This window comes from Bombus fervidus, chromosome 14, assembly GCF_041682495.2.
Source record: "Bombus fervidus isolate BK054 chromosome 14, iyBomFerv1, whole genome shotgun sequence".
Lineage (NCBI taxonomy): Eukaryota > Metazoa > Arthropoda > Insecta > Hymenoptera > Apidae > Bombus > Bombus fervidus.
The window spans coordinates 5,359,928-5,380,842 of NC_091530.1; the positions used below are offsets into that span (position 1 = coordinate 5,359,928).

Here is a 20,915-nt window from a genome sequence, read left to right on the forward strand (position 1 = left end):
AATTTATTATTCTAATAGACTAACAGCTAATTAGCTCGAATTAAAATCATTAACTTGACTTATTTAAAGAGTTCTTTTAAAGTTTAAAACTCTTTTTTTCTTTATTTTTTAATAATTGCAACAAACTATTCTCTTAGAAAAAGATTTATTTATTAAATAAATTGAATAAATTGCTCCATCTTTTTTCAACATTTAGTAACATTCTTAGGTATTGTGGAGCAATGGATTTAAACGTTTCGAAGAAAGACTATAATCACAGTTAAGAGAGGAGAAAATGTTGAATAAAAGATGATTCATAAATAATAGGAGATCTAGTAATAATATCGTGGCAAGTTATCGTGCGTAGAGTGTATGCAAAAAATAAAAAAAAAAAGAACAAAGCTATGAAATAATGTTTAATAAAACAAAAACAAAGGCTTAATTAATGAAATGGTGAAATAACACTTTTTTTTAATCAACAACTTTTATCTTCCGATGCATTCCACCATATTTGATGCATTCTTTTTCAGTTTTTTGTTATTTTAATTGAAACTGCTTCATTAATATGTTAGTCTACTGTTAGATATTTGCAAAATTTCATAGAATCCCAGTAAAATATATAGGAAAAGATGTAGAGAACACACACAAAAAAAAATATACTCAAACATAAAAAGATCCAGGGTGTTTGGAAAGCAAATCGAAAATTTTATTTATGAATTATCTTGTAAATATTTTATAATAATTTTTGTTATGCAACAATTTCGTACTATTTAATTACATCCCCCTTCAATTAAAGTATAATAAGCAACAAATCTATAAATAAGATGTTAATGTTTTGCTATTTTGCGAAGAAATATGAAGAAGGTTATAAAAAGTAATTGTATGCCTGCATTTCAAACATCCTGAATATAATATAAAACAGGAATATGTAGACAATTCTTTCGTGATAATGGGCGTTAAGTATTACATCACGTAGAACAGTACATAATGTTTCTTTGGGTCTCATTATATTCAGCTACAAAGATTTTACATGGCAGGATCAAATAACCGAGATTTTTAAAAGAATTATACTTTTCTAAACTAATGCGCTATATTTATAAATACCTTACTGTTTCTTGACACAAAAGCATTTTTTTACTTAGTAATAAAATATGCTTTTAAATAAATTCTTACTCTTGATAAACGTAAAAGCAGTGAAAAACACTACTTTCAAAAATATTTGTTAAATAACTGTCACCGAGTGACAAAATATTTACAAATTTCACAGATAGAATCCATTGTTGCAGTAAAGTGGAATCAATCATTAGTATATACGATTGATCCAGCCATTACGTAAAATCCCTGTCAATTCGAAAGGGAGAACTTCCATGATGTATAAAATATCATTGCATGTTCATTACAGTCTCTTAATCCATCGTATACAAAGCGTAGATTTACCTTTTGTTAACATGATCATAATATTAAAACCGCGCACTATCTGGTTGAAGAACCGAATACATAAACGCATTTCCAACCATCCTATGTCAAACGTCGCTTTCTTACTATAGAGTCGTATAAATTATATGAGTGGCTGCCTAATTTCATTCTTCTTCGTGTGATGAAAATTTAATTGTAAATTTTAATGGCCTTTTCGAGGTAGTTGATACGAGAGCGCTTTGGCGCTTTGTTGACGTGTTCTAGGCCAAGCCAAGGCCTAAGTGGCGATGTGCCTGCGTTTAAAAATGGATAAACTACAAAATTTATTTTTCATCAACGTCAATTTAAAGTTTCTACTGTAAAATTATTCGCTACTTCACCTATTTTAATATTTTCTATCAAAACTTTGACGTTTGTATTTATATGCATGTGTAAGTGTATGTATTTTTTTTTTTTATTTGTATCTTTTTTATTTGAACACTTACTTTGATTTGGATGAATACGGAAATCTGCAAGGTCCATGCAGTATTCTGGCGAGTCCATAATAAAGTGTGGTTTACCCATCGTCACCACCGCGAACTTAAACTTCAAAGTTTTTTTATGAATTCTCATAGAATATCAAATAAAATTAGATTAGGATGCCTACCTTTTCAAATTCTTTTTCTTGTACCCCCAACTTCTTCAATAGTCTTTCTTTCATCTTTGGGAAAGGCTCACCCTGTAAACATATAAACGACGAAAATACAAACAATGTAAAATTATGAAATTAAGATATTTACTTGAAAAAACATCTTTTCATATTTTACTACACTTACATGTTTGATTTTAAAGAAAAAGGGAATACCAAATGTTGAAAAAATATCCTTATGGAAATGGGCAACAGGAACCAACATTTCATCTTCTGCTAAATTTAACTCATCATTTGGAATTTCTTCTATCCTGTATAATTTTGTGCCAGATGTATTTAAATTATCTAAAGGTACATCTTCCCTTGGACCAGGCGAAAGTTTGCTAGAATTAATTTCTAATATCCTTAATTTTCCAGATCCGTTTTCTGATAATTCTACTTGTTTTTTAGCTTCTTCCAGCAATGTTGCTACTGTTCCATTTTTGTTAGGATAAAGAATAATTTCCTTCTCTTCTTTAAGAGACGGACCAACCCATATACATTTGAACTGCTTTTTATTTTCGAGTTCATTTACTCTAATACTAAGTTGCTGATAATATAACTTTTTTGCTTTAGGTTTACAATAAGAAACCAAATCTTTCAACGAACCTTCAAATGTGCATTTTAGTGGGTGACCAGGTGAATCTTTATAGCTGCAAATGTAATAAGAAATGTTTGTATATATAATATAGACGTATAAAAGTATATAAAATTGTATAAAGTTATATATTATATATATATTCTTACGTTTGACATTTAAAGAATTGCAAAAGATAAGGATCTGTACCAAGTCTCTGTGCCACAGCTCTTGCCATTTGGTCATATGTCATTCTTAATGAAAGTTCCATTGTAAAACCAGTATCATTAGGAATTGTTTTATCACAAAATGTAACTTCCACTCTATGAAATAGGTCTCTGAAATATAACAAAAACTTTTGTATAAAGATATTTGTATAAATATCAAATTTTACAAATGTTTCTCAACTTACTTGAAGTATTCTCTACATGTTGGAAGCTCATACATTTGATTGTCACCCTCTTTTTGAAAAACAATTATATCTCCATCCATTAATTCCTCAAGGACTTTCTCTAATGGTTCTGTTAAGTTGTCTATCTTTTCTACCAAGTTTGGTTTGATTTCTTCGTACAGAGCCAATTCTGTATCAGGTGGGAAACCGGCTCTTTCATTTAAGATTGGTATAAGTTCCTCTGCACAAAACCGTGATAACAATTATTTTCCACTGTTATGAAGATATAAATCTATTATATTTTATACTATATAAATTTGTTTCTTAATCTCTGACAATAACATTATAGTAAAAAATGAAATTAAGGAAAGGAAATTATTTAAAATAAAACTTACGGACTTTAGCTGTGACAGGCATATAATGATGTCCACAGTAATGAATCTTCTTATTTTTGGGATCGTATAATTTAAAAAATAGCAGAACATCGGTGTCTTTATCGAAAGGTGGCAATGCTGTTAGATCAGAATCTGGAGGAACAAGCTCAACAAACACGTTCCAAACATTTGGGTTCTCCGCGCATTGGTAAATGGATTTTTGTAGGTCATTTTCTAATTCAATTGGCATTGGTCTACAAGTCTGGTTTGAACGCACATTCAACGGCCACAAACGAATTTGTTCTATTGGATATTTCTGTAGAAAAAATCCCATAAAATTAATTATTTAAATTCTATAATCCTTCAATTTGATAAGATAGTTGTTTCACTTTTAAGTACAATTTCTTTAATCACCTACCGTGTTCGTAGATGATCACAATAATATAATATATAACCAATTAGTAGCACATATTATGAAGTCACACCAATATTTCAATATCAAATAATTAATAATATCGATAAAATAAAATATCGATAGTAGCATATTTTAATACAATATGATGAGAGTAATAGCATGAAAAATTTGTCAACACTTACCAAGCTATCACTCAGCAATTCGAGAAACTCGTGCAAGGTACACTGCTTACGTACGCGAAATACACGATACAAAGCATGCTCTGGATCATATAAGTCATTCCCTTGGTGACCGTCAAAATTATCCTCAAGAAGGACGTTGACGGTTATATACAAGTATGCTTCTGTTCTTTCCTTTCTTCGTATTTGTTCCAGCCTCTTCTCCTCTTGCAGCCTCTCCACCAGCTAGACCAACAAAATTAAAATTATCCATATATGTACTAAATTCATCTCATTGGTAATTTTTCCTCATCTGTCTTCTAAAATTTAAACTTTTAGAAAAGCAGTGTGCTAGTATCATGCTTTTGAGATTCGAGAACAAATAGTATTCGAAACATCAAAAGAATGAATTTTGTTTTGTCCTTTATATAATTTTAATTTTGTTCATCTGCCGCAATACAGACTACTAAGTCAAACAATTACACAATGAAAATTATTCAGCTGTAAATGATGGTTTCATGTAACATACTTCAAATTAATCCAAACAATTAGAAAGTATATAAAATACATAAAATACTAATAAATTTTTACACAGGGATGATGTTTTAAATAACTAAATAATGATTTATGAAATGTACTAAATTTTTGTTTCATAGTCCTATAAAATAAATTTCCTATTATCTTCGTTTTGTCTACTACATTTTGATTAAAATATAAAACACAATGTTATATTATATATTTCTTTGAAATCAAGAATCATACAATGTTAATAATTGATATTTGCAAATCTTAAACTACCATACCTGTGTGCTATGAATATTTACAAAAATACATGACCATCATTTATGCTAAATAATAAAAAGAATGTAATGTATAACTATAGTAGTGTGGAGATGCTTTACATATTGAATTACTGTCATGCGGATGTTTTAAATAATAACACAGCTACATTTTTAACAAGTAAAAAGTAAAAATGGTAACAAATTAACTAATATGATTTTTAGTGTTTGAAATTCTCTAGTATTCAACAGTTTATTCTATATTTTCTCATTCATTTTATGTCTAAGATAAAGAGTAATATATATATATACATATATATAATATATTATATATTATATATATATATATAGGTATTTTATAGCTATTATGAAATATTCACTTTGTTCATGAGGCATTGAATTTTTTCTATTTATTAATACGTAACAACAAATAAATAGATAGCATCTGTTGATGATCATACTGACTATGAACATTGACAAAATTTAATGAATTAACGACTCGATTAATTGATTCAGACCTCATTACAAGGTTCAATATCCTAATTTTATTATTAACGTTGATTCAAAGTGTTAATTCATAAAAATCATAGATTTGATAGTGTAAATCACATTTCACCTCACTCACTAAACGATCTTCATTAAATAACAAATACACCTTAGAAGACGTATTAAGGAAGAAGCAGACATTAATAAATCCTACTTATTGTTCATTTTCTCTTTTTCCCACAGCATTATCTATTTCATGAGTTAAAACTCATTATTTTAAATCAGATTTTGAATAATTATCTCACTCTATTAACTAATAAGTCTTTCTTGCCTGTATTTTTGTTATAATTATTCACACATTTCAACCTATTCTGCGATATGTCTGTGCATTTGTTACCCAAAGCTTTAGAATACTACAATACAATTATTTTTTTTAGGTATAATATTATACAATATTTATTACAATAAACATTTCAAACTGATTCTAAGGCTCACCATGATAATAGCCTAATAATCAGATTTTATGCCAACCCGATTTCAATTTTTGTATAGTACCTGAAGTGCAACGCGTACATTAATTATAGCTGTTCAACCTTCAATCAGCTAATATATAATTAATATAAAATTTTTAAGTAACGAGAAAAATAAATTAAAAGAATCAACAAAGATCTAATTTTTACATGACTCAATCGTCCATACAAAAAAATCCTCTGTCAAAAAGATTAAAATACGTTCATTTGAATAAAACAAATCTCTATATAACATTAACTAATAAAAATCTATTAATAATATACATATTAGATAACTGTAATACAACATTTTATATTGATTAACAGCCATTTTCAAACCAAATATCTTTGCATATAGACATCAATTCAATATAATGTAATGAAACATTTTCTTTTCTCCTTCCTTTTTTAAATATGTAATAAATATCAGCAAAGTAATGCGCGCGTAACACTTTTAAGTCACATAAGAGTGACATTTACATACAACATGCTGTACCTGAAAATGGACACAATGTATACAATATCAACATTTGGTGATATAACAGCCTGTAGCTGATAACGCTATAAATTTCTGGTTATTAAAAAATATTAAGAGAAATTTTATAACAAATATTTGAAAATATATATATGTATGTATAGGTGCTAAAAAAAATATTAATTTATTAAATTTAATTTGTAGATATTATTTTCTGATTAATTCACATATCCAAAATATTGAATCTATTCAAATACGTTCCTATGTTATTAAACTTATTTCATCCTTGTATATAACTTGATGTAATGTTTTATGAATTTGATGATTTTATATGTTATGAGCTAATTAGCTCAAGACATATTTAAGAAATGGGAAGTTTTATTGGAAAAGAATTCACCCAATTTGTAACTCTTTCCATCTCTTCAAAAATCATGAATATAGAGATTTGGATTTCGAGAATTTTGCGTGCACGGACGAAGAGTCGTAGTCTCTGTATGTGAGTCTTTGATTGAGTCAGTCGCGTCTTTGTCACGTTCATGGTCGCTCAACTCCTGGGAAAGCTCTCTTTGTAGGACGTTTCTGACCTCTTGAGGTATATCCTCTTCCTTGACTTCTTGTAGGACGTTTTCCAGCTCAGAGTCCCTTATGTACACCAACATATAGGCGTTCGTACAATGTTTCACAGCTATAGACATATCCTCATCTTGACCACCATAATTGTGTTCAATAGCTTCTTGTTTCGTACACCTTGAGACGACATCATCGTCGAATTTGCACCACTGTTTCAGAATTGAGTATACACAATCAATGATATTTGCATATAATTATTTAAAATTATTTAAATAGAGAATGAGATTATGTTTAAAAGAAATACATAACTATTTCTAACTAAATTACAATAAAATAGTTAGAATAAAAAATGCACATACTTTTCCATCACCTGCTGGGTTGATAAATACAACATAATGCCCACCATGATTATCCCCACTGTGTACTAAGACTGCATGCAATGTATAATCTGCACTTGTTGCTTCTTTATTTTGTAAATATTTGCCAAGGCTTATTTTTTCATAGAATTCAAACCTTAATGAAATTTAATATATATAGACATAAAGATCGCAAATATTATGAAAAAATAGATTCTATGTATTAAGATTATAATTTTTTTGTTATTTCTTACCTATCATTAAATTTCACAGAACAATCTGTAACTGGATCATATTGAAATCGCATTAAATGTAAATGCAACACTGGTGGAAATGATGAAAAGATAACACCCTTTTCTGCCTCTTGTAATCCATTCTCTCCCGCATCATATTTATTATCACCATCCAGACTTTCAGTACTCACATAATCATTAAAAGACTCATAAACTAAAGTTAATTTTTACATAATATAAAATTTTATAAATAATACGCAAAACATGAAATTTTTATGTATTTAATAAGAAATAAATATTTCTTCATATACTTACTATTTTTCTTTCCTTTTATATTTAACTGTATATCATAGAAAGTTTCAACTCTAGTTGATTTGTAATCAATATTTTTACATTTGATAAATGAGACCATCTTTCCTTCAAATAATTTTGGCACTGTACCCTCTACACATGTACCTTTCATTTTACTTTCCAACTTGTCTAAAAGCTAAAGCAATTATTAGTAAAGAAAAACTCTTATCATTGATAAATAAAGCTTAAAATACTAGAGATTATTGTTAAGGATATTATAAATAATAGTAAGTACATTAATTCCTTACCACTCGTAAAAATTCTTGTACATCATGTTGCATGAATGAATCCAATGTTTCCCAACCGAAACTTTTGGTTAATTTTTTTGTACCTACTGGTTTATCAGAAAACTGTAATTCATGAAATACCCTTTGTAAAGCCAAAGCAACACTTTTGCTAGAATCATCACTTTCTGTTGGCATTTTGTAAACTGCTTTACGTAACTAGAAGCATAAAGGATAAATACCTAAATATTTATATTACAATCACAAAAAGTTTAAGATCTAGAATGTAAAGGATATTAATTAGTTTTTAGTTTAAAAGATACAACAAAATTTATTTTACTTCTGTTAATCTGATAATTTCATAATATCCACCACTATCAATGTTTCTTTAGAAATGTGTATTAACATAATATACACAACACATACTGATACAAACGACAATTATAGTTAATATTTAAGTTTTGAAATATTCGAAATGAATTTATTAACCTACCTGATTCGTAAAATACAAAGTTTGAAGTAAAGAGTTCATATAGCATGTAGCACCTTGATTTTTTAAGCCTACAAATCCTGTATGCTTTTTACTATCCCAGCTGACACCATGTGGAGCATCAGCCATGACATGAACCTATTTAAAAAAAATTAATGTTATAAAAATAGTTATAAACGTGTATGTTTACAGAAAATATTTATGAAACGAAATGGATCGAAACTTAATATTTATATGATATTTCATAAACCTCCTCAGAGAATTAAATTATAACATAACCAAAAAATTGGAAATTTTTTAAAATTTTTGATTGAAGGTAGCCTAAAATAAAGATAATGAATAACTATAAATTTTTATATCAAATTAAACAAAATATTTCTTTATTACTCTTTGACTTAAAAAATCTAATATCACACTAACCTCAAGTGTAATAGAATCATCTTTAATAAAACCTTTATCAGGATCCAGGACATCCTGCCATGTCATAAAATGACTAAATCCCCAATCATTTTCTTTACTATAGAAGAGATGTTGAATTTCTAAAATAAGAATACAGAATCATAATATTAACTAAATTAAAAATTAAATGAAACAAAACAATCTTCAGTAAAAATAAAATATTAGTATATAAAAATATATACTAACTTCTACTAAATGGTTCCTGTCCTTCCTTACAAGAAAGTAATCGAAGATCTGCAACTGCATAACAACTCCACGATGATTCACTTTCTCCATTACATTGCAGAAAAAAACCAAGAGATTTCTGAGGAGCTCTATCTTGTGTCTGACTTGACCTTGGCATTATCATTATTTTCCATGGTAAATTACGAACATAACATGGAGGTGACAACTGGGTTTCTTTCATTTTAGAAAGATTTTCCACTGTATAACGAAATGTTGCTTCTGATCTTGCTTCATCTAAATAAATAGATATTGCGATTTATAATTAATGATAATTAATGATATGCATTTAAATTTTTATAATTGCAACATTAGATTACATCTCATTATAATATTCTTACTCATTATAACTTATTATAACTTTTATAACAACTTTTAATATATGTATCTATATACCACAATTTTTAAGTTCCTTTTAATTGCTAATCGAATTTAATTACTAATAACATTTAAGTAAGCTGTCACTGTTAGCAAGCATTTATGCCTTTTATTAAGATTTTAATGCTGATATCGTGTTTAATTTGTAAGAAAGGTGGCATCAATAAAATAAATTTCTTTTTAATATTTTTCTCCTACCTTCCTCCATTTCTTGATCTTGAACTATACAAGCTAATTCTGATTCTCCATTCATAGGACTAGTATCATTACCATCTCCTCCACCATCATTTGGTGTTTCTAGAAGGTTAAGACATCTATTACTGCAAAATTATTAAAAGCTGCTTTTTGAAAAAAGCTCTTATAATTTTAGCAATAAATTAGATGGATAACATTACATTTTACAATGAAATATGCGCTGTTTTGTATACAATATATAAATTTTTGACAGTATTTTTGTATTTTATAAACAGTACCAAAGGAATGTTGTATATTTGAGCTATTTGAATTGTAGATTATCCACAACTCTAATATATAAAAATAAAAAATTTACTTAATGTTTTATAATAAACTTAAAAAAATGATTTACAGAAATATCCATGTAGTAATTTATACACATAAAACTTGATGAAAAATGCTGTGTCAAATTCCAGTCATTGTGTCATAATTAGAAAACAAATGAATGTTTTCATCAAATGAAGGTCTGCTTATAACCATATATTTATAAGTTGTTAAAAAGAGTATATATACATTCATTAACTTAAGTGTTTAAAGTATTTATATAGATATGTAGAGAAACAAAAAATAACAGTACATTTAAAATATATTTAGAATCTTACTTTTCTTTGTTAAGTTAATATAATTTGCGTGATTATATACAACATACATACTATATTAGCGTGCGCGCGCGCGCGTGTGTGTGTTACGTATTATACATATATATTACAACATATCCCATTACTATATTTTCTATAATGAAAATTTTAATAAACATCAACATATAGATTTTAATTCTTTTTGAATATATGAACTGCATGACTATGCAACAAACCAATCAAGTAGTACGGAATCAAAACTATCCCAAATGTAGTATAATATAACACAAATTATCGAAATCATATAAATATGTCACATATTTTTAACTCTAAAACCAACATAATTTTTATCTTATATTCTAATTGACGCTATTTTTGACTAAAATACGTACATACGTAAAGAAAGTTCACTGTAAAATGTTCGTATCAACGTATAAAGTTCGAAATAATTTCCCATAACCTTCAAAGCAAAAATCAAAACATATGAAACTAATAGAAAAAACTAGAAAAATTTCAATGAAGTGAAACAGATGAGGGTAATCCGTACCTCCTTCTTGTGTATCCATTTCTTCGACTTCATTGACCTGAACCGGTGCCAGGTTGAGCTGTTTAAGATTTTCCTGATCGTTAACGTGGTTCATCGCAATGCCGATATTGATGGTCGTCTTGATTGCGCCGGGAACCTCGGAGGCGGCTTCCGCCGTCGAGGTTACTTCTGAAGTTAATTTAACTGATGCAACTGCAGACGAGTTTCGAGTAAAAATGGACTGTTGTCGTTCGACGGGCTGATTATTCTCGTCAGGGACGGAAGATTTTTGCTCGAGCGAATGTTGCTGATTTAGTTGTTCGATACCAATCGCAACCGGGCTCGCGTCACTACTACGACTTGAAAACGACGTCCTTTTGCCACTCGACGATGGTTGATATTTACTTGCGATGAGACCAATTTCTGCAACTCTCAAGTGCCCCCGCTTTTTCGGGGGACGCCCACAGCATATATTCCACCCTTGCGAGATATCCTCGTAATTTCTACGTTGTCTCTGCTCTTGTCGCCACGACTATTTCTCTCCTTATTCTCGATCCTATCTTCCTCGCACTTTTCACTTTGTACCACCTCGCTCTTTCTCGACCGATCCGAGGAACGGTTTCCGCACCGCGGGACCGGCGCGCTACTAATCGTCAAACTTACGTACTTCTTGCAAACCACCAATCTACTATATTTCGACCTTACTATTTCATCCAGCTTCTGGCAACGATCACCTTTACAACTAAATCTTTCGTACAGTGTTTCCAGCTTTTTAACCTGATCACCGATACACTCAGCTGATCTTTTCACGGACGAAGACAGGACGATCTGCTTCGATGATAGTCTTTCAGACCTCTTTTACGCGAAAATAAACAAAATGGCGACAAACCACACTGTTCTACTGCCTGCCTGTCTGTTCTGCATACAATTCATACAAGTCACGAAATTTTCAACGTCTTTTAGATAGCACACTCGATGCCACCTTTTGTCCTGTCAACGCGGCAAATATAAATAACTACAAACCAGGATTAGAACAATTACGTACTAAAATCCAGGCTTAGATTCAATTCTATCTGTATTTTTTTTTAAATATTACTCTATACCATTGTTCTTATATTTAAGTTTATAGTTAGGTACAGTAAATGATATATAGTACATTGATACAATAAATTCTAAATAAATTATTATGAAAATAATTCATAGTTGTATGTGCTGTTTTCTGTTTATAATATTATTTATTTAATAAAAGAACTTTACCAAAAAATGGATAAATATAGTGAAATATATGTTAAAAATTTCTAAAAGTTATATAATATTCGACCCATATTCAGCCGATGATAAATATCAAAATCTGCCTATATAATGTATGTACGTACTTACGTCTATCTTTTGTATGCAATTATACATATGCATACACGTAATTGTCTTGCTTTTATGAGATTTAAATATCACCCGCTGAATGTTTAATTGGAAAATTTGACTTCTTTGTATTTTGAAGATGAAGTTCCAGTTTACAAGATACGATGTCTTTTAATAAATTGTGATTATACAAATAACTTCAGTAATTTATAATAAAATAAAATAAAATTGATTATCATCATCATATGTTACACTTAACAGCTTAACTTACATCTGTGTACTTTATATGACTATGTACATTTATTTATTTAATTATACAACTGCATATAACTAATTAAATTAGTTTTAACAGCATTACAATAATATTGTTGTCTTTAGATTGACAAACATTTCTTTTCGAAAATGTAACAATTTCATATCATAAATTTTATAGATATAGGTTGGATTTATTTATTGCTGTAATTCAAAAATTACAATATTACAATTTTATATCATTGTATTATATTTTATGTACTGTAATTTAGAAATATGCACAAGGAAAAAAAGGATACAATAGTATAAATGAAATACTACTATAAAAGATAATTGGAAACTACTTGATATTTTAATAAATATTTCTTTTTATGTTTACATTTTTCACAAACAGAAAAAATAAATAACTTGCTAAAATGTTTACTTATATTTATACAAAAGCATGTTAGCACAAATCTTCCATAAATAGTGATTTTCAATAATATGTATATTAAATCATTAACAAGTTTTATACACTGCTTGCAAATTATTTACAAATGAGGATTCTACAGTTAAAGTTAGTTAGTATTTAATAGAATTGATAAGCATTTTAGTAAAGTGTTTTACAATATTGAGTCAATCAAACTGAATATATTATTTGCTTCTATATAAACAGAAATGTATTTAATACATACTTTTTTATGTTTTTCAAATTAAATATCTTTCAATACTTTGTACACATTGATGCTTTTGAAACATATTGAACATCAGTCTAATTAAGCATATTTGAATTAATAATCACTTTTTAAATATTTAATTTATATTAGTGCTGCTTTTTGTCTTCCTAGATCATTTTGCAGTTAACACTTACTTTCTGGTTAATGTTAATCCGTTATTATGAATATATGTATGTTATTCTTAAATATATAATATTTATATAATGTATTACATAAATCAAATTCTTATATTAATATATTATTGTTGTACATTATTGTTTAATATGAGTAATTAAATATATGATACTTGCAATATATATAAAACAAAATGATCACAGTTATATGATAATTATAATCCACTTTTAATAAATATTTAATTACTAAGTAAATATGATCATTTGCGTAATAATAATAATAGTTATGCTATGTTGTATATGGAAAATAGTTACTACTTTACAAGCACCAAATTTTGGATATTTTTGTATTATAAATATCCATTAATTGTCAATTGAAAGTATTATTTCAAAGATGACATAATATTGAAAATTGCATATTCAATATTTATGTATTGTATTAAAGTAAGATAAATAATATATCTGTACCACTGCTCATCTAAATTTAATTAAATAAAGCACTTCCATAGTTATTTAAAAATTAAAATATTAAACTATCTTATTTGACGCAGAAAAATACACAAAATTATCATACAGAAAATGTATATAAAAAAATTTAGTTTGTTTTGAAGAAAAATAATATCAAATGGTTTCAGAAAATAGTAATATTAATTGCAATTGTTTATATTTTTTCATATACTATAGCATAATATTTTAAATTCATATTGAATTATTCATTAAAAAATAATTTATAATATCATATTCAGTAATAATACTGATGAAATTTTTGTTGTTGTCTTATATAATAAGATAACAATTTTGAATTTTCATATAATAATTATTATCAGCATTTTTAAATATTTACAATAAAAGTAGATATATTTAAATAATGGTAATTACATATAAGTAAAAACAAACTTTTTAAAAGTTTAATTATGTAATAGGATTTATTTAATGCGATTCAATTATTCAAGAATGGGAATTTCAAATTTGTTTAAATTGAATACTGTTAAATATAATAAGTAGGCTATAAAATTATTATGTTATAATAAATATAAAACCATAAACAAAATAACTTATACGTGTTTTAATATTATTATTACATCTTGGAGTGTGTAATTTAACATATTTTAGGCCTTACATATTTTTTATGTAAATCATTTGTGGAAAATATATTGCAATATGTAATTTTTTATAATGAAAATCACTGTTGAATATTCTTATGATATTCTAGAAATAAAATGCAGTGATGAAATAACATTATGAATTATGAAATAACATATTATATTTTATATATAGAGAACCTGTAAAAACTATTTGTCTTTTATAAATATTTTAAATTTCGAAATAATGAAGCATCTTTTATTCTTCTTTTTTTTATATTTTTTAGAAATGGCACATATATTCTATAATATCTAGCATTTTCATTGCTAGTTATAGGAATGGGAAGTCTACTTTATTTTGACTAGACATTACAAAGTGCACATTGTACAGTAACTTGTCCTATAAATTGCACTAAAAAACGGTATTTGATATTCATATAAAAAAGTTATGAACAGTTACAAATTTATCATATATATAGAGCATACAAAAAAAGAAGTGATATTAATTGTAAGAATTGCAGTAACTATGATTTCACATTTTGGCATTAAAAAATTAGAATAAATAGAAATATAATGCTCATGTTATATAAATTTCTTAATATGAAATATTTTTTCCAATAAATTTATATTACCTATGTTTATTGAATTGAACATACTTTTGAAGTTCCATGAGATTCATCCATAGCAGCTGCTCGCCTTTTTATGCCTTCTAGATATATTTCACGATTAAACAGACCTCCACCAAGAGGAATACTGTAATAGATGTTAATTAAAGAATATGATATGTTTTATATAATAAATTATACTATATGAATGGTACATACGTGTCAATACCAGGTCTTATGGTTGTTTTAAAAACACCCCATACAGGTTTATGATCTGAGGTACAAATGCTGGGTACAGAGTCATAAACCAAACATTCTATAACTCCATCTTTATATGAATTAGAACTTTCATAACTAACTCTTCTGATATAGCCTCTTGTATGTCCTTTTCCTTTAAAGAGAATTCTATCAGTATATGCAGGTGTGCGTTGTTTACTACTTGAGTCAAAATTTTGTGTTCCAGGATCATATTTATATGTAGGAGGAAATGTAATTGGTGCTTCTTCAAAACCACGTAAAACAGCTCCTTCACTAAGAATTGTTTTTAATTGATCTTTGTGCAAATTTACAGGTAATTGTTGTGGAAAGCATGCATCTGTGACCCATTGAATAACTTCCTCTCTTGGCTGAGCTAGCCGAAAGTTTAAATCACCACACCAAAATACACAGTCAAAATTTTGAGTTACATCTAAAAATATAATATTCATTCAATATTTTTATAATATAAGCTTATATAATACAATGTTTTTATAATACAATAATAGTAATATACATTTATATATCCACACCTTTGCTTTTATGTCTTGTAGGTAACTCTTTAGGAAGATCAAGATTTCTAACTATTCTTTTAATATCATTTACCCTTTCTTTAACTTTATCTTGATGTGCGGTTAAATGTGCAGTAACAAACAGAAAACTTGTGCCAAATAACATTAAAGCTATAGCTACTGCTCCTTTTGTTCTAAAAGCAGTTCCTGTCCTAGTTGAAAAGCTAGCATCTTCATGGATGGAACAGAACCAAATTAGATCTCTTCTTAAGAAAAGTGCAAGATGTAGTGTTCCTAAACCAGTACTACAGAGTAGTACGTGAGAAGGACCAAGAGTTTCTTGCAAAGCTGCTTCCCATTCACTCCGCTCAGAACAAGATTCTTGTGTTCCAATTGCTAACAGGTCTGGAACAGTTTCTATATCTGAAGGTAACATAAAATCATTCAATTCTTTTGGTGGATTCTGTCCATTCATATTCCATGTTCCAATAAAAATTTTTAGTTCGCGATTTGGTAGTACTTTTTCAAGTTCTACTGGTCCAAGTAGTGAATTTGCAGCAATCCTACCATGAAGGAAATTTCTATAGCAAAAAATCATAACACATTTACAAAGACAAAGACAAGTACAAAATTAAAACTTTATTAAAATTTATAAACCTTTCTCGTGCTTTTTGTGTAGGAATTAGATTAAGAACTTGAGCAGCTAGTAATGCTTGTTTTGCTAAACTATCCATAGATGCTCCAGTTTGAGATTGATGACGCTCTTTTTTTTTGGACAATGCATCATGAGATGTAGAACGTGGTTTAAGTTGAACAGGTGCACTTTTTATAGATTCTGGACTTGAATGTCTCATAGAATTTGTTGGTGAATTTCCTACTAAATTATCCACAGATCGCCTATGAATTAGTCTTTGCCTTAAATATGTAGGAACACTTGGAGAAATAGATCCAGAGGATGAATTTTCACCTAGAACATCAAAGTAATATAAAATTATGTAGAACTATATGGAAACCTTTTAGGAAAATACAAAATTCAGGTAACACATATGTATTTTGAAGTAATGTCTTGAAGAAATGAAGTTAATATTAGAAAATAGAATGATAAAGGATATTACAACTTGTATCTGTAATGAAACTAAATTGGTTCAATTGCCAGTTATTATATTCTTGATACTGACACAGTTATTCAGAAATTAGCAAGAATGTGATTCATTTGAAATGTTATAATCAAATATTTTATTCTTTTCTCAAGAGACATATCTTATGTAATTAAAAATAGTATTGATATATGATTACATATATGAACAAAATTAAAGTTCTTTTAAGATGGAAAAACTTGTCTTAGTTTAGATATTGAAATTTTTTAAGTGGCCAAATAGAAGAAATAATGTAACATTTATATATTAATAAAATAAAAATGTTTGAAGAAGCATGAGAATCAAATTTTAAGCAGCAGGTATATTTCATTTGTTTTATTATACCTTCTTTTCCTGGTCTTTCAGTATTGTTAGTTTCATGGTATTGAACCATACTGTAAACATCAAAAGGATTGTAGAACATCCGTTCCATTTCCAAGAAGAAATAAGTGATATATTTTCCTTTTGTAAAATATTCATCCTTGAAGCTTTTTTCATTTCTTTCATAATCAATTAAAAGTTCATTTTCATCTTCTGATGATTCCTCAAATGAATCTTCTGTTGACTCTGCAGAGAAATCACTATCTTCACTATTTTCTTGTGACATTATGCTTTTTTCTTTTAGTAAAAATTTATGTGTATATTGTAAATTTTTTGTAGTGCCAGAATATGGTACTAAATTTGATATTTTGACAAAATCAGAATGTGATACTGAATTTGCAATTTTTGAAAAAGAATCAGAATAGTTTGAAGAATCATTTTTATTTTGTAGATATACATTTTTTATATTATAATCTTCATTTAAAAATGCAATTTTCTTATCTAAATTTCTATCTGAACCACATTTATATCCTTTTTCATCCTTTTCTATATTAATATTTGTTGCACTGAATGCCTTCCTATGTTTTTGGATGTTTAATATATTTGTACATAAGTTATTAGGATATAAATTTTGTTTAGAACTTTGAGTTATATTTTCATATGATGTCACTTTATTGTTTTTAAAATGTTGATTGTCACATGAATTTTTAATATTAATTTTATGATCATTATTTTCTCTACTGTCAAAATTTATGTCAACATTAATATCATGCTGCAGTTTAGATGCATCTTCTTTTTCACAACTAACATTATGAGATTTAGTATTTAAATTTTCAGTACATTTTTCAGAAGCTTCTCCAAATTTTAATTTTTGCTTTGTTTCTCTCTCTAGTTTGCCACTTTTATTTCGTTTAAATGCTTTAAACAATTTATTGAAAAAAGAAGTTTTCTTTGCTTTATTACTTGGATTAGACATGCTTAAAACATGATACTTAACACTATACTTCAGATACGTTTTTATGCCAAAGATCAGGTACTAACTGACTGTCAATAAGAACTATGTCTCCTTGCATAAACACATTAGAAGCAATCTTTGCAGGTATTAGTGTAGAAAAAGATATGGTGGGGATGTGCAAGGTCACTACCTCAATCAGTCAAATTACAGATTTGATAAAAAGAGAAACATCATAAGGAATGTATTAGTTAGTGCTATATATATCTTAATAACCCTTAAACAGCTAATAAATAAAAAAATTATTTAGGGGAAGCAATTAAACAATCAGTTAATAATTGCTTAAATAATTAAACATCATTTAAGGAATTGACAAATAATTTTTAAATTTATGAACCTAATATATCATCATTAAAATTGGTGTAATTTGAAAACTGTTTAATTTTTAATGAAACTAATTCTTACCTTCAATAAATGTACTTTGTCGTTCTTTGCCAGTAAAAACACTATTCCTTCCTACATTTTCTTCAACATTGTGCGTACTACTTGCTATATATATTTCCTCCTTCTCTATTGTCACATCTGTTTGACAATTTCCATTAGCAGAAGCTACCTCAGATTTAACAGATGTGTGGCTTAACGTAGTTGGAGATAATCTACTGACAGTCAAACTTTGTGGCGGTGTTCTGCTGCGTTCAGTCATTGCACAGCATAGTGAAAGTTTTGTACTAGTATGAGATCCATGTTGTGAATTTTCCAGTTTAGAATTTTTATTTGAATCACCATCTTTGTAAGATGTCTCCAAACATCCAACTTTGGTCTTTTTATTCATAAGCATACGGCAAAGAGATTTTTTCTTTTGCTTTGACTTAGGAGAAATATCTGCCTTAGTATTTGTCACGTTAGATATATCAGCTTCTTCACACTGCTCCATGGTATTTGCAATTTTATATTTTGAACACCATGTAATTAATCCACTATCAATGAATAAAGTACTTTATTATTGCGTGTCTCTCACGCATTTAGAAAAGTTTAACGAAGTCAATCTATCATACATGTCACTATTAAATAAATCAAAACATAGGCATTTGTAATTTTGTTATATAATTATAATTATTCTTCTTCTAATATGAGTTCATATATAAATAAAAATTTTTTTAATGTTTATGCTCATTTGTGGTATAAGTACTTGCATATATATAGTTTTTATATGAAAATTACGTGTGTGCAATTATGTCACTAATAATATATATTTTATTGTATAATATAGACTAGAATCGTAAAACAAGATATTTATCTTGTTAACATCTATAGCACTTTGTTATGTTTATGTCTTTGGCATATTTCTCATATTTAAACTAATACATTTAATGTTACATTAATAAATAATTGCACTTCAAATATAATAAATTTAACACTTTCATATCGAATAATTTAGGTAGAATATTTAGAGTAAATGTAAATAATACATATTTGTAAGTATAATATTTAGGATGACTATTTAGTTTCTTGATGTTTTTCCTTAGGCATAACATTCGTTTTTTTTGCACATGAATATCATTTCATAATTATTCGAAGGAACTTGTAGATGTATATATGTATCTTTCAATTTTATTGTGTTACAAATCAAATTCGATAGAAAGACATTGTGCTCATTGAAAGTCAGAGGTTAATTGGACTCAAGTTGTATACACTTTTCTTGTATTATTACGAAATTCACTTTGACTTTGAATCTCACATTGACTATACATCTATACATTGACACGTCATTCACGCTAAAATCCATAACAAACTGCATTCTGATTGAAAATACTTGAAGAACGACGATTAACTCTAACTTCCGCCTCCATGTTTAAATAAAAACTTAAACAAAATACGTAACATCTATGTTATATTTTCAAAAATTCAGTATAAACTTCGCTATAATTATCATTTTAGCGATAAATTGTTCTTATTTTCGGTAAAGCTCTCACAAATCCAAATACCGTATCCCTTCACCGCTTCGGCGCTGATTTCTGAACTTGCGCAGCTGTCAATTAAGCAGACGACAATATTACCATATTACAATATTTTCTATAAAATTTCATATTTTACCGATTAATATTCAGTCTAAATAATATACTGAAATAAGAAATTTCTGATATTCTAGAAAATTTATAATAATTATTTGAAAAAATGATATTTCTTGACCAGTTAAAAGAATAACTGTCAGAGCGAGCAGACGACATTCATTGGCGCCTCACTGTTGGCAAAAGCCATCTGTGACGCAATATACTTCATGTACTTGATATACATATGTAAGTATACGAATATATGTAGTAAGTACTTGGTTGGCTCATTTGGCGGGTTGCGTCACTATAATGTTTGTTTACGTGACGATAAGTGTACGTTTAAAGAAATGCGAATACACAGTTAAATTATGTTAGAAGATACATATATGTCCAACTAGAATAATTATTTGATTGTAAACAAAAAAAAGGCAGCTGTTTATTTAAACTTTATAATTTTCTATTTTGCAAGTCGATCGTGTAAATAACACATAATTGTAAATATAAACAAATAATCGTGGGCGATTAACGAGGAATAGTGTAAAGTAAATATTTCAATGTCGATGATCGCGGTTATTGTAAAAATGATCATTTATATAAATTTATGTTCGTGTCAAAGAAGATTCCAGAAAGACGCAGAAGCGATACTATACACATATAGGGAATAAATGTTTGCATATAAGTACATTGTCGCGTTTTCCAAACATTCGTTGGATG

At 27.8% G+C, this 20,915-nt stretch overlaps 2 protein-coding genes across 8 annotated transcripts; both read right to left on the reverse strand.

The window, feature by feature from the left end:
* Positions 1-663: 663 nt before the first annotated feature.
* Usp7 (Ubiquitin-specific protease 7) lies at positions 664-11,379 on the reverse strand. 4 transcript variants are annotated; one of them, XM_072017276.1, is made up of 18 exons: positions 10,869-11,379; positions 9,708-9,806; positions 9,096-9,368; positions 8,871-8,989; positions 8,454-8,588; positions 7,985-8,179; positions 7,701-7,872; positions 7,407-7,599; positions 7,156-7,309; positions 6,811-7,005; positions 4,002-4,223; positions 3,426-3,720; positions 3,052-3,271; positions 2,810-2,977; positions 2,211-2,715; positions 2,042-2,113; positions 1,881-1,980; positions 664-1,709 (listed from the first exon to the last, which is right to left on the reverse strand). In XM_072017276.1, the coding sequence occupies exons 1-18, from the start codon at positions 10,960-10,962 to the stop codon at positions 1,585-1,587; spliced, it is 3,336 nt and encodes a 1,111-aa protein (XP_071873377.1). In that variant the 5' UTR covers positions 10,963-11,379; the 3' UTR covers positions 664-1,584. The 4 variants fall into 4 exon arrangements, with proteins under 4 accessions (XP_071873377.1, XP_071873376.1, XP_071873374.1 ...); XM_072017275.1 differs by having other exon boundaries at positions 664-1,688; positions 1,881-1,974; positions 10,869-11,111; XM_072017273.1 differs by having other exon boundaries at positions 1,881-1,974; positions 10,869-11,111.
* A 2,959-nt stretch (positions 11,380-14,338) lies between these two features.
* Inpp5e (Inositol-3-phosphate synthase) lies at positions 14,339-20,407 on the reverse strand. Of its 4 annotated transcripts, XM_072017291.1 has the most exons (6): positions 18,616-20,407; positions 17,223-17,444; positions 16,399-16,708; positions 15,763-16,322; positions 15,194-15,662; positions 14,339-15,122 (listed from the first exon to the last, which is right to left on the reverse strand). In XM_072017291.1, the coding sequence occupies exons 1-6, from the start codon at positions 19,082-19,084 to the stop codon at positions 15,008-15,010; spliced, it is 2,145 nt and encodes a 714-aa protein (XP_071873392.1). In that variant the 5' UTR covers positions 19,085-20,407; the 3' UTR covers positions 14,339-15,007. The 4 variants fall into 4 exon arrangements, with proteins under 4 accessions (XP_071873392.1, XP_071873393.1, XP_071873391.1 ...); XM_072017292.1 differs by lacking the exon at positions 17,223-17,444 and having other exon boundaries at positions 18,616-20,404; XM_072017290.1 differs by lacking the exon at positions 18,616-20,407 and having other exon boundaries at positions 15,763-16,304; positions 17,223-18,421.
* Between the last annotated feature and the right edge of the window lie 508 nt (positions 20,408-20,915).